Source organism: Pogona vitticeps, chromosome 1, assembly GCF_051106095.1.
Source record: "Pogona vitticeps strain Pit_001003342236 chromosome 1, PviZW2.1, whole genome shotgun sequence".
NCBI classification, from domain to species: domain Eukaryota; kingdom Metazoa; phylum Chordata; class Lepidosauria; order Squamata; family Agamidae; genus Pogona; species Pogona vitticeps.
Window position 1 is genome coordinate 85,361,204 of NC_135783.1, and position 13,923 is coordinate 85,375,126.

Below are 13,923 nucleotides of genomic sequence, written 5' to 3' on the forward strand. Positions count from 1 at the left end.
CAATAGAACTGGATGAAATTTGCTGTCACTTTTTTTTTTTAATTGCAAAAATCCTTTCTTTTTTGGGTTGTTCCTGGACGGCTAAAAATCTCTCTGGTACCTAAACATGTATTTTTCTTTCTCCTCAAGCTTCCGTTTGACCAGCCAAATTCAACAGAGATTGACGCATTTCTTAAATCATTCTTACAGGGACAGGAAGTTATCTTCTAGATTTTATCTTTGTGATATATCGGGAGGGCCAGGGGGTTAAGAATTTCTCCTTTCACCCACTGGAAAGGAGAAAAGCAACATTTTATCTGATATTAGCTACAGTCTCTAATATATATGCAAGTAACAATAACAGCAACAAACAGGTTTATTTGTCCTCTCTTAAATCAAAGATTTGACCCAGTGACTTGTCATGTCTCACAAATGAATGATTGTGACTATTTTTACAGTGTCCTTCAGATATGCAAATGAATTATCTAGATACCAGACATAAAGGTAAAGGTAAAGGTAAAGGTTCCCCTTGACAATTTTTGTCCAGTCGTGTCCGACTCTAGGGGGCGGCGCTCATCCCGCTCTTCAAGCCATAGAGCCAGCGTTTTTCCGAAGACAATCTTTCCGTGGTCACATGGCCAGTGTGATTTAGACACGGAACGCTGTTTACCTTCCCACCTAGATGGTACCTATTTATCTACTCACATTTGCATGCTTTCGAACCGACATGCATACATGTATGTGTGTATGTGCATGTGTGGGCACACACACACACACACATGCATGCACGCACACCCACCCACCAAACTTGTGTGCATTTAATGTATATAAGCAAATACACCGAGCTGGTAAAATGTAATTTTGGCCAGTGCTTATCTTGTTGCAGGACAACATGTATGATATATATATTTATGGATGTTGTATATATTCCACTGTACACATCTAGAGCAATTTTAAATAGGAGTGATTTTGAAAAACCCAGCATCTGTGGGTAAATAATATTTATTCAACATCCGTGCTTCTGCCTTTCCGGGCTGCGGTGTCCTTTTCTGACTTCTATTTTCTCATAACAAATAGCTTCTTCTAAAACTCCTTCTACTGCACTCCTGTACTTATGAAGAATCAATACTGCATTAATACTCTACAGCTCTCCATGGGAAGTGTGCTTTTACCAATAATCTTCTGGGACAATTAAATGCAGTTTGATTAAAGAAAATAAGTAGATGTTCCTTAATGTCTCACACTTTTAAACTAAAGTAACTCAGAAGGCAGTTCATCATTGGCTCAGATGGAATCATACAGCCTTCTCTACTTAGTTCTCTCGTCATAGTCTCAGATATAGGGTATGGACAATACTACTACCCTATAAGGGAGGCAATGATTTCAAGCAGCAGAGTTCTGGTGACACATTGTCAGTCACTGATTTGCTATTATTTGGCTGAACCCAGACTTAGTGATCGTATTTAGAATAGTCATAACATCCCATTCATTTTCCTACCCTAAATATAACGACCGTACATATGTATCTAACATAGTGGCTGAAATCTTGTTACACAGCTCTGCCTGCATCAGAGTGATGCCATCATCAGTGGCAAATCACAGATTAAAGGCTTCCTTTGAGAATTTTGGGGCACGTGTAACTTTGTTGCATCATGTACGAGTCAAATGACTTTAAACAATGGTGATTTGCTTCTGCTATTACTTTTAGCATCTTCATTGTGCATGCAGGTTTCAGCCATTCTATTTTTACTACCGGACTGCCACAGTAAAGAATAAAGGCTAACTGAATGCTGCGACTCTGGTGCCAAATAACTTGTTTAGTTTGGGGCAATATGCACCTGTTGTGAGGTACTATTTGTTGCTATAGTTAAACAGATGAAATTCTTGGGGCTGCCCAGAAGACTAAAGGCATTCTTTCAATATGGTCAATGCACCAGGTAAAATCTCAGAGCACTGCTATGCTTCCCTGGGTCTTCAGGTGGGGAGATAATGCAACAGGTGACAAAGTTGGATATTTTCAATGGCTCCAGGCCCAGAGTGTACCCTGATAAGATGCTAGGGTCACATCATGTGCTACAGGACAAAGGGGAAGATTTACTTTTTGGGAAACAAGGAAGTTGGTGCAATGCACTTTTCCCCCAACTCATCATTTACCAACACAGAACTGAATTTTAAGGGTGAAGGTAAGGAAGCCAACCAGAATGCAGGAAACTTAGGGGCATTGGTGGAACAAAAAGCAATTCTTGTTTGGGAGAAGGACTCCCAAACAAGGACCATTGGTTAGACCACAGCTGGTGTCACTAGGAACTGGGTGACTACACTAGAGAACCTATAAGTATTTTCAAGTCTTGGGTAGTGGTGAATTATGAGTCCCAAAAAAGGGCAAGGAGGAAAGAAGGGGGAGCAGCCTGCCAAGTGCAAGGCCCCCCTGAGCTCACCACCAGCCATTTCCTTATCTGATGAGGATGATTGGCCTCACTACAGGTCTATGTGGGAGAGACTTAGCAACCTTGAAAGGGAATTGGCACAGGCCAGGGAGATGGAGGGTACTTCTACAGTTAGATGATCACATAGAGAGCACAAGACGCATAAGCTGTCAGAACTTAAAAGGATGGGGGACATTAAGTTGTCTTGTATTGCTATTTTAGAAGGGGAGCGATCCAGCCTCTTCAGTGGCAGCCACTCCAGCTATGCGGAGGGGTGAACATCTGGTAATGAGCCAGCAAGGGAACCAGTCACGAAGGACGTCAGCAGGCACACAGATGGAAGAAGAAGAAGAAGCAGATGGAAGAACCAGGAGCAGGCAGCTGGTGCAGAGTGAGGACAGGCCGGGATACAATCGGGATACAATCAGGTGAGAGTACCGCTGCACAACACAACACAGCCTGCGAGTCCCTGGCTGTGGGGTACAGGGAGCCAGACAGTGCCTGCCCTTCTGGCCTCACCTTTGCTGGCAGCACATTTGGGATCTCATATGATAGCAGGAACAGGGGGGAGCATTGCCCTGGGCTCTATGGCACTTACCCAGGCTAGGACAGCCAACACTGGGTATCATTCAGTTCAAAGGGCAGCGTTGCCTGAAGGTGATCAGTCCCTACCACTGGGTGATCAGCCCACTACAATTGAAAAAATATTGAAGGGTTAGTATTTAGAGGTCTTTGAACTCCTGAACAGAGAAACTGAGGAAAAGAAAAAAGACAAGGAAGAAGAAAGGGACAGGGAAACGGTCAGACAGCGTAAGCCAGACCGTTGTTGGGTGAACTGGTTACCTCGATTCTTTACATATGCAGGAACAGTGATTCGTGCCCAACCAGAGAGAACCCTTTCATTGATCCAATACATGGATATAATTTACAGGGCATATATAGATTTCCCAGGGCATGTGTGTTTGCTGTATGATGAGGGATTCCACATGTGCACAGCGCTGTGCCCCCTACATGTGCTGGGATGAGCCACACGACACATTGTGGCTGCAGCTGATGACACCTGCCCATCCAATCCTTGGAGATAGGTTTGACAGTGTCCATTTAGTTCAAATAGCACAGCCTTACATGTCCCGCTTGGTAGCGGGCCAGGTGGTTCAACCCCACCTGGTCTGCTGGGATTTCAATGCCTTGGCCAGTAGCAGAAAGCAGTGCAGATTTAAACACTTGTGTTCCATATCTGTCCCCCCCCATCCATCAGCAACATGTGCCAAAGGAAGAGCAGGGGGAGCAGGACACAAGGATCCCGGAAGTGGGCATAAGCCACCGTGTGGCAGCTCCAATATTCAAAAAGGGACCCAGTCCAATTAAGCAAGTTGTCTTAGATTGTTGGCTGCAGGACTACCCCAATAGGGTACCTGCTACATTTCTAAGTGATGGTTTTCGATATGGCTTTTATATTCTGGCCTTGGGAGACAGGTGGGCTACCTGATCGAACAATTTACAGTCGGTTAAAGGGCAAGAGAATTTAGTTTGGGAAAAAATTAATAAAGAAGTTAAAGAGGGACAGATTTGGGGGCCTTTTCAGACCCCGCCCATTGCGCACCATTGGGTAACCCCTTTGGGGGTAGTTCCAAAGAAGACACCGGGTGAATGTTGCTTAATTCATCATTTGTCCTTCTCAGCGGGCGAGTCAGTAAATGACAAGATACCCCAAGAATTATGCACTGTACACTACACATTGTTTGACGCAGCAGTGTGCATGGTGAGGAAGTGTGGGATAGGAGCGGAGCTCGGGAAGAGCGACATTAAATCACCTTTCCATCTCCTCCCCATTCACCCTAGTGATTTTGACCTATTTGTGTTTGAAGGGAAATTTTTTTATGGACAGGTTACTATGAAGTGCTCAATTTCTTGTTCAGCTTTTGAGCAATTTAGCACATTCTTGGAGTGGGCACTTAAGTGACTGGTCTGTCAAACATGGCTCATCCATTATTTAGATGATTTTTTTTATTTTGTGGGAAACAAGGCATGGCACAATGTGTACACCTTATGATCACCTTCAGGATTTGCCAAGGGAGCTGGGAATCCTGTTAGCAGTAGAGAAGATGGAAAATCCTTGCCAAGTTTTAACCTTCTTAAGGATTGAGTTGGATACAGTCCGACAGTCTTACACAGAAAAAAGATTGTGTAACTTGAGAGCTAGGGTGCAGGGTTTGCTGGCCCAGAATATCATCACATTAAAGCAACTGCAGGAATTTGTAGACCACCTAAACTTTGAGTGCAAAGTGGTGGCTCCTGGCAGACATTTTTTACATAGATTGAGTGATGCCACGGCAGGCCTTACAAGACCCCATCATAAAAGGAGATTGTGTCAAGGAATGAAAGAAGACTTGAGGGTCTGGTTGCAGTTTTTAGAAGAATTCAGTGGAGTTTCTTTTTGGAGAGAGTAGCTGCTATTAGGTTCTGACCTTCAGGTTCAAGACTACATATTCATTGTTTTCCACTTCAGATACTGTATTGTTTTTCAAGGATGTAAGCTGCCTTGGATCCTTTTAAAGGAGAACAGTGGAGTAAAAATATTTTACATAAATAAACAAAATATATAAAAATAGTAAATCCTGTTACTTATCCCTGGGTATTTGGAGTCAACTTATTTGCAGATTCCACTGAGCCATTTACTTGCAACAGGCATTTATTTAAGTGATAAATATGATAAATTACAAAATGATAGAAAAACAGTATTATGCTTTCAGTGATTCTCAGTATCTGAATGGGTTTTCATCTCAGGAGAAGAAAGAAGGGAAGGAAACTCACTCAGATATTGCAAAATCCATGTAAACTCCATGCATGAAGGGGCACAGAAAGTCTTCCCTGACTTGTTCCAATATATTAGTTACCTGTGTTTGGACATAGGTATAGCTATGTATAAATGATACACATAGCCTTATGAAAGTGTGTGAGAGTGTGTATTTTCTACCTCACTGTTTTTGTTGTGCTGGGTCTCAAGGTAGCTCACAAAAGGTATAAAATATAAATATTGAAGCAGTTACAGGTATAAAATATTATTTAAAATGATTAAACACAAATTATCAAAATGTATGAGCTAAAACTTGATAAACAAGTTAGAAACAGACTTCAGAAGCTTAAAAGAATAATTTTCTCCATAAAAGTCCTTCCTCAGCAGCAGCTTATGTATTAAAAGCCAACCTGAAAAGGAAGTTCTTCACCTGCCTGTGAATGGACAGAAGCCAGGTGGTTACCCTGGTACCCTGTGACATGGAGTTCCATAGGTTGGGAGAAGAAATTGAAAATGCCCTCTCCTTAATATGCAGCAAGCATGTCTTTGAGGGAGGTGGGACTGGAAGAAAGGCCTCCCCTAAATATCTTAAAGTACAAGTGGAATGGTATGGAGAGATATGGTATCTCAAACAGCCTGGACCTAAGTTACTTGGGCCTTTATGTTAAGATTAGCACACTTTAATTGACCAGTAAAGCTGTTGTAAGAAGGATTTTCTGTTCTCTCCTGCAGCCAGATCCTATGAGCATCACTCTATGAACTTGCTCCTCCAAAAAACACAACAGCTACTGTAAGATAGTGCCTCCACTATCTGGTCTCAGAGAGGTAGGGCAGGAATATACCATAGTTGATGCTTCAGAAAGCTGTTATCAGTTGTAACAGGGGCACACCATCTGTACTCTTCCTGGTGTATAAAGTCTTTGAACCCATACCAAGTCCAGACTGAAATGGATCTAGATGATATGCTGTGGTTGGATTCTGAGTTGCACTATATCCTGTGCACTGTTGTAATAAAAGCGTCTCTCACCCCCCATACCAGGTCAGGATTTAAAGTTGTGCCATTGACAGGAATTGCTTCTGAAGTAATACTGGATGCAGAGTAAGTAGGTACCCCCACTTGGGCCAGTCTTATATTGCCCTTTTTTGGCCCCTTCAACTCTGAGATGCTCTGCTAGTGTGAGTGTGTGCGTTTACAGCACGATGAAGCTTCTGTAAAGTCTTATAGCTGCTCCACGAAAAAAACTATTAAAGGGCAAAATGGGCATTATTATATTGTGTTTTTGATGTGTTTAAACAGGCCTTAAAGTGCCTTTAGATGTACAGCACATACATGATATGTGCATCAGTGACACACAGGTGATGACTCTACTTTATGAGAAGAGTAAGTGCTGAAAAGCTTTTTGGTTTTAATTAGAGTGGAGGGAAATGCAGTTAGTGTTAAAATAAATGTTTAACACCCCCCCCCCAATTTAGATTTGAAATTATAAATGCCAAATGTTATGTTCTATAGAAGTAGAAGAAATGTGATTTTCCAGTTTAATACGTTACTACTTGGGTTTCACCAAGAAATTCAACTACTGGCACAAATTCTATATTTCATTGTTGGAGTTTACTAAAGTCTAAAATTTAAAAATTACGTGCTTCACCGCCTTCTATAGGATTTGCTGTTATTTATCCACATTAAGACTCTAATCCAACAACGTTGATAACAAGAAATATGTTGGATTTCTCTCAGCTTCCCTTTTAGTACTAATTAGGACTGTGTGGTATTTCCCCCCCCCCCAAGATTAATATCTAGGTGCCCCTATACTACCTAACCTGTAGGTTTAATAAAATTTCAACCTTTTCAAGGGCTTTACAAAGCTGCCATCATCGCTTTTGATTCCTGCGATTTTTATTAATCTGAAAACTAAAAATTAATGGTTGCCATAGTGATTTTTGCTTCATTTCACTTGTATTGAAACCCCTGTTATTTGCATTTAATTTCTTTCTTTATAAAAGCTGTGGGCTTCTTATTTTTATAGATTAGACCTACTGCCTAAGTTTTTATTAATCAAGTTACATAGAAATTATTCCAGGGATATTAACTCTTGATAATACCTTTATGTTTTCTGCAGAAGGTATCGGGCTTTTGTTTAACTGATCTTCATTTAATTTTTTAGTGACTCTGTGATTTTAAACTCAGTGCATGTCACATATTATTCCTTGTTTTTATTATTCTTTCCATTCTAATTTGTAAAGTCGGAAAATCATCCCTGAAGCACCTATCCTTTTGGTGAATCAGTTTCATTTCCAACTGAATCACTCAAAATTTTGATAAAATTATAACTTCAGCCTGTCCAATGAATCTTTAGTTACATCAGATGGATAACAATATACTTTCTTTAAGGGTATGTGTGTGTGAGAGAGAGAGATGATTTTTTTTAAAGTGTGCTGTTTATATACTGCCCCATAACACTTAAAGCACTCTCTGGGCGATTTACAAATTAATCATGCAGGCTACACATTGCCCCCCCCCCCAAGCTAGCTGGTTACTCATTTTACGGACCTCGGAAGGATAGAAGGCTGGGTCAACCTTGAGCTGGCTACCTGGGATTGAACCCCAGGTCGTGAGCACAGTTTTGGCTGAAGTACAGCAGTTTAGCCACTGTGCCACTGTGATGATTTTTTTAATATTGGTTTCACAGAGATTTACACCGATGGATGGAAAGATATAATATATTCAGATATGTAGCTGATTTAGGAATGCCTTTGTACATTTGTAAAATTTTAATTTAATCAGGTGCTTCCTGTTTTAGAGGTCCCCAGTCCAGCCAGCCTAAGCCTCTGTCTTGTCTCATGCTTTCTATTAAAACTGCCTTGTGCCGTCCAGAGATTTGGGGGGCAGTGGCACCAAAATGTCAGTGAAGCCAAACTTTATCTCTACTTTTCAACTACATCTGAAGAAGCTATTTTTCTTCCAAACTAGTGTCTGTCTTTAGTAATTGATTTTATGAATTAAAACAAATTGAAACATAAACTACATCAGCCACTCTCAAAGGGTGCCATTTGCCCCTGAGGGGCAGACACCACCTCATAACGTTCGCAACTTTACAATCTTTATTTGGCCTGTATTTCGTTCGTATTGTTTTTATGGCCATGGCCAAAAAAAGTTGAGAATGGCTGATCTAGATAACACAGAGTGCTTCTGTACAGTCATGATGCAGAGTGAGAATAAGGATTCATCTTATTTTGGATTGCATTGCTAGGGTATAGCCTTCATCGTCGTCATTTAGTCGTTTAGTTGTGTCCGACTCTTCGTGACCCCATGGACCAGCGCACGCCAGGCCCTCCTATCTTCCACTGCCTCCCAGAGTTGTGTCAATTTCATGTTGGTTGCTTTGCAGACACTGTCCAGCCATCTCATCCTCGGTCGTCCCCTTCTCCTCTTGCCGTCACACTTTCCTAACATCAAGGTCTTTTCCAGGGAGTCGTCTCTTCTCATGAGATGGCCAAAGTACTGGAGCCTCAGCTTCAGGATCTGTCCTTCCAGTGAGCACTCAGGGTTGCTTTCCTTTAGAATTGATAGGTTTGTTCTCCTTGCAGTCCAGGGGACTCTCAAGAGCCTCATCCAGCACCACAATTCAAAGGCATCAATTCTTCGGCGGTCTGCTTTCTTTATGGTCCAGCTCTCACTACCATACATCATGACAGGAAAAACCTTGGTTGAGCCCTTAGCCTAGATGCCCAGGTATCAACAGGGGTCAGGTGTACATTTGCAGACTTAAAGCTAGTGTACCAGCTGTGCCTCTCTTTGGAGAGATCCGATTTGGCTATAGCAATATATGTGCCTTATTTAAACTCCGCTTTGATTCGCGTAACATGTTCTGTATGGGAATGTCTTTGAAAACTGGTTGGATTGGAATTATAAGAAACATAGAATTTTACAATAGCTTCATTGGCTACTAGGCAATTTCTGAACACAATTCAAAGTTCTGGCTATGAGCTATAATTTTTGTACAATGGAAATACCATATCCTCCCTACTTTGCCTGGGTCAGGCTTTTCCTCCTGGCATCGGCCAAAGGAAACGTGCTCCTTCTGTCCTTGGTAATGTCCACCGAGAAAATATTGCTCAAGGGCTTCTAGTTTTTCCCCCTTTCCTCTCCCACACTACTTCGGAGTTCTTGCTTACATGTAAAACCTACAAGCAAGCAGGAACCTCTCCTCTTCAGATTCACGAAGAGACAGTAGGTACAAGAGATGGGGCTCACCACTTGAAAGAAAAATGGGGGGGGGAGCGGGGAGTTGAAAGCAAGCAAACTTTGGAGACCGATTGCTGCCAGACCTGAAAAGGTGCATGCCTGCAATCTGGGATGCAAATTCTCACTTGTGTCCTACCAGCTTGCCACATTTTCTGAAGATACCTAAACAGCCTCACAATTATTGCTGCTTGAATGTCTTCATAAAAGAGGGTTCTGAGAGATTCAGCAAGATTCTAAATATTTCTTGAGACTCAGGACTTAGATTAGACCAGACGTGGTCCAGATTGCACAAGACTGAATTGGACCCTAAATCAAAGTGCTGAATCAGGATTGGATCTGGGACCCACAGACCACAGTATGAATCACGAATCACAGCACTCTCCTCTCTCTCACTCACGCACAGACACACTTACCTATGTTTCACTACTCTCTGGACATATAGGAATAATCCTTAACTCATGTGACAATAATTGAATTGAAGTGAAAATTTCTTGTTTCTTAGAAGATACATTACAATTGTACATTTATGCAGCGAATACAGTAAACTCACAAATAATTATAGGAAATTCCGACATGGTCATTTAAAAAGGAATATTTATATCATTGAATGAAACTGAAAAGCTGCTAACTGAAATATTGTTGAAAACTACAGAATCGTCTTCAGAAATGTGATGGGGAAAAAAATATATATAAATAACCTCCTTTTGAAACTTGAATGGCCGTGCCTTATCATCAATCATTCATCAATCAGGGACTACAGTATTATTCCACATCAGAGGATAAGAAAATATAGGACTAGAATAAAGTATTTGGTCCTTAAAAACATAGTTCTAAAATAAGAGAAATATGATAGTAGTTAAGTAAAAGAGCACTATTTTCTATTTTCTAACCTTTCCCCCCTTCTATGGACTTGGGAAGACTAATAGATAGTTGATTTAAAATGTTGCTGTTTGGAAAATATTGGACATACAGCGGTGCCTCAACTTACGAACGTCCCTACTTATGACCATTTCAAGTTACGACCAGCTCCGGCCACAAAATTTTGCTTCGACTTATGGCCGGAGCTTCCACTTACGAACAGAAAAAGGCAGGGGGAAAAAGGCAGGAAATTCAAATTTCTAACTGTAGGTGGCGACAAGGCTGCTTGTTTGTAGCTCTTTCGCCCTAGCAATTAGAGAGTGTGCGTCATAGAAGGCTTGGGACTGCCTTCCTTCTGCTTCTGAGAGTGGTGTGTGTGTATTTGCAGGGAGGCTTCAGGCTGCCTGGTAAGGTAACATGCTGTTTTCTGCTTTTTAAAAACTGTTTTTGCAGCGTGGTTTTGAGCTGTGGGGGGTTATGTTTCTGTGCTGTGATGGGTCTTGTTTTTTTTTATTTTCCCCCCATTTCCAATGGGTCTTGGGGGGTTTGTTTGTTGGCTTCCCCCCATTTCCAATGGGTCTTGGGGTTTTTTTGCTTCCCACATTTCTGATAGGTCTTGGAGGTTTGGTTGCTTTTGGGGGGTTCCCCCCATTTCTGATGGGTCTTGTATGCTTCAGTTGCTTTTACCTTTGTTTTCTTTGCATTTCTGACCTGCCCCCTTTGTTCTCTGTGCATTTCTGATATGCTCCATTTGTTTTCTGTGCATTTCCCATGGGTCTTGCACACTTGATTGCTTTTTTCCTTCTTTTTCTTCCCTTCGGCTGGAAGGGATTAATCATGTTTCCAATGAGTCTTGCAATGATTTTTTTGGTGATTTTTCTTCTTCTTCTGGAATGGATTAATTGCATTTCAATGCATTCCTATGGAAAATGGTGCTTCGACTTATGACCATTTCGAGTTATGTCCATCTTCTGGAACGGATTATGGTCATAAGTCCAGGCACCACTGTAGTCTGACTATATATTCAACATCTAATTTATTATAAGGAAAGGAATAGCGGTATTTGTTTATTTTATCTATGTTCCACCTTTCTCCCAATAAAGGAACTCAAGAAAGATTACAAAATATTTTAAAAAAACAAATATTAAGACAATTAAAATATAACCTGCAATTTAAAACATGATTAAACATACTATGTATTAAAACTATTGAATTCAAACAGTTTAAAACATTTTAAAGGGAATTTAAAAAAGGAAAGGGTACATCGTAAGTATTTTAACTATTTCTTCTTTCACTCATTAAAAATCTTTGAGTCTCTAATAGAGACTACTAGTTTCTATTAGAGTAGACCTATTATTGACTTACGAGGATTTACATATATGTTCTTATTATTCACCAGTGGGGCTACTCTCAAGTAGAGAACAGGTACAAGACACTAGCCATCATATTACAAAGATCCTCATAAAACTATGTTGAGATGTACTACATATCATATAGTATGTTTTTAAAAACACTGGCTCTCACTCCCATTTTATCCCTTTCTGTTGTAAGAACAGGATTTTAAGAAGAACAAAGAGTCATGGTAGACATATTCACGGTAGACATCTTCAGATACCTGAAAGTGTCTGTCATGAAAAATAGATGAAGTTTGTTTTCTGCTGCCTCAGAGATTGAAATTTCAGGGAATGGGAGGGGAATCCATCTAAATATTAAAAATAATGTCTTCATGGTACCAGCTGTTCAACTGTGGAAGAGATTAGCCCGGACGTTTTTATACAGAGGTTGGGTGGCCATCTGTCAGGGACACTTTAGTTATGGATTTCCTATATTTGTTCTAGATTCAGACAGAAGACCTGTGGGTTCTTCTCCAACTTTCCAATGTTGTGATTCTACTTCTAAAATCCTACTGAACAGTTCCACATGCACAATACAAAACTGCAGAACCATATCTGAAATGCATGGGACAACAGAAGCGCTATTCATGAATCACTTTCACATGTATGCTGCACAACTATCACAACAGCAACTATACAAATGAATTGCACAATCCTTGCTTCCTGGTCTTGACACTGAAGATGAAGAGGCTGTCAGCCCATGCCACCCTGTTCTTCCTTATCAGTATTAGTGGTGTGATCCTGGATCTTTTCACATCAGGAATGTTTTTCAGAATCTGATTTACATTTGCCCCCCAAGCCTTCCCACTTTAGTCAGGATCATTGTCTAATTCTTTATGTTCATAATTTTGTGTGTCACTTGAATAGCTGTCCATATGAATAGAACTGTTTCTGCTGGGCATGCATACTGGGGATTTCAGGGAGGCACATTATATCAATGTTTGTAGATTCCTGATCCTCTATATGGAGCCATGCACGTTAATTAAGAAGAACATATAGATCAGTTTGGTTGGCACAATACTGACAACAAACAAATATCCTGTCTTACCTCTCCATTCTCCAGTGGATGGATCTTGGAGTAATACGAAGTACATATAACTTCATCATCTTTCGCATATGATGGAGGTCCAGTGCGAGGAGGAATATTGTAGCGAGTGAGGCATTCTGTGTCTGTGATAGCATAGTACTGCCAAGGCTGGTAGTTGACACCATCAAGTGAACGTTCCAAAATCCAGTTTCCAGGCCGTGGTGCATTAGCTGCTTTTACAATGACATAAGCAATCTGGAACACCTGAAGGAGTATGAAGAAGCCATCAGAACAGCTGGCAGAAAATGTCTATGTTCTTTCTCTTTAGTTCTTTTACTGCCTGCCATGCTGACTGCATAAAACCAAAGCTTGATGCCATAGAACACCCAGCAGTTTACATCCCATTCATAACACACTATACCATACATGAGATGTGCAATAGAAGTTCTCTCTCTGCTGGGTATCTGGCCAACTGTGGACCATGGTATATTTGCTCTGGAAGACCCACCTCTGGAACAAATGGCTAGCACAAAAGATAAATGATAGAGCTATGGTTGACCTGAATCCCTGAAACTGCACAGCGCTGCTATGCAGGGTCTTGGGGAGGGTTGGGAAAGACTGCTGGCACAGCAGTGAGAACAGTCATAGATTGAGGGGAAAGAACCAACACACTGTATACATACTTAGCACTATTTGGCACACACTCCTCCCTGTTTTTGATGAATGTTACTGCAATTGCATGGAAACTGAAGAACTGGAACGTGGTGTGTTTCAGAACTACAGGCGAAAGCAAGTTCCAAGTACTTTTCTCATATTACTGACAGAATCTTCCCAGTATGTTGTTCCCAGTGTGGAATAGTATGATGACTAGGATTGGAGAACAGCATTCAAATCCTTGCTCAACTATGTAAACTCACTGGGGGAGTGGAACTGGTAAAACCACTCCTTAAATATCTCACTTACCTTGAAAGCTCTATTAGGGTTGCTAAAAGTCAGTTCTGACTTTACAGCACAGAACACACACACTGACCAGCTGTGCTGGATTTTGTGGGGAGCATTAGCCTCTGTTTTACTTCTAATCTATTGTATTGTTATCTTTAAAATCTGTATTTCCTTCACTTGTAGGTTATATTGGGGGCACTGTAGCACCAAAATGCCAGATACAATAAAAATTGTTGTTGTTTGTTGTTTAGTCGTGT

At 41.0% G+C, this 13,923-nt stretch overlaps 1 protein-coding gene across 1 annotated transcript in view; it reads right to left on the reverse strand.

Annotated features, from left to right (window-relative positions):
• Positions 1-13,923, reverse strand: part of LAMA2 (laminin subunit alpha 2) — a 535,204-nt gene that overhangs the window by 363,174 nt on the left and 158,107 nt on the right. The window contains exon 4 of the mRNA XM_072996866.2: positions 12,746-12,988. Within this exon, the coding sequence (XP_072852967.2) occupies positions 12,746-12,988 (243 nt within the window). The remainder of the gene's footprint in view (positions 1-12,745; positions 12,989-13,923) is intronic.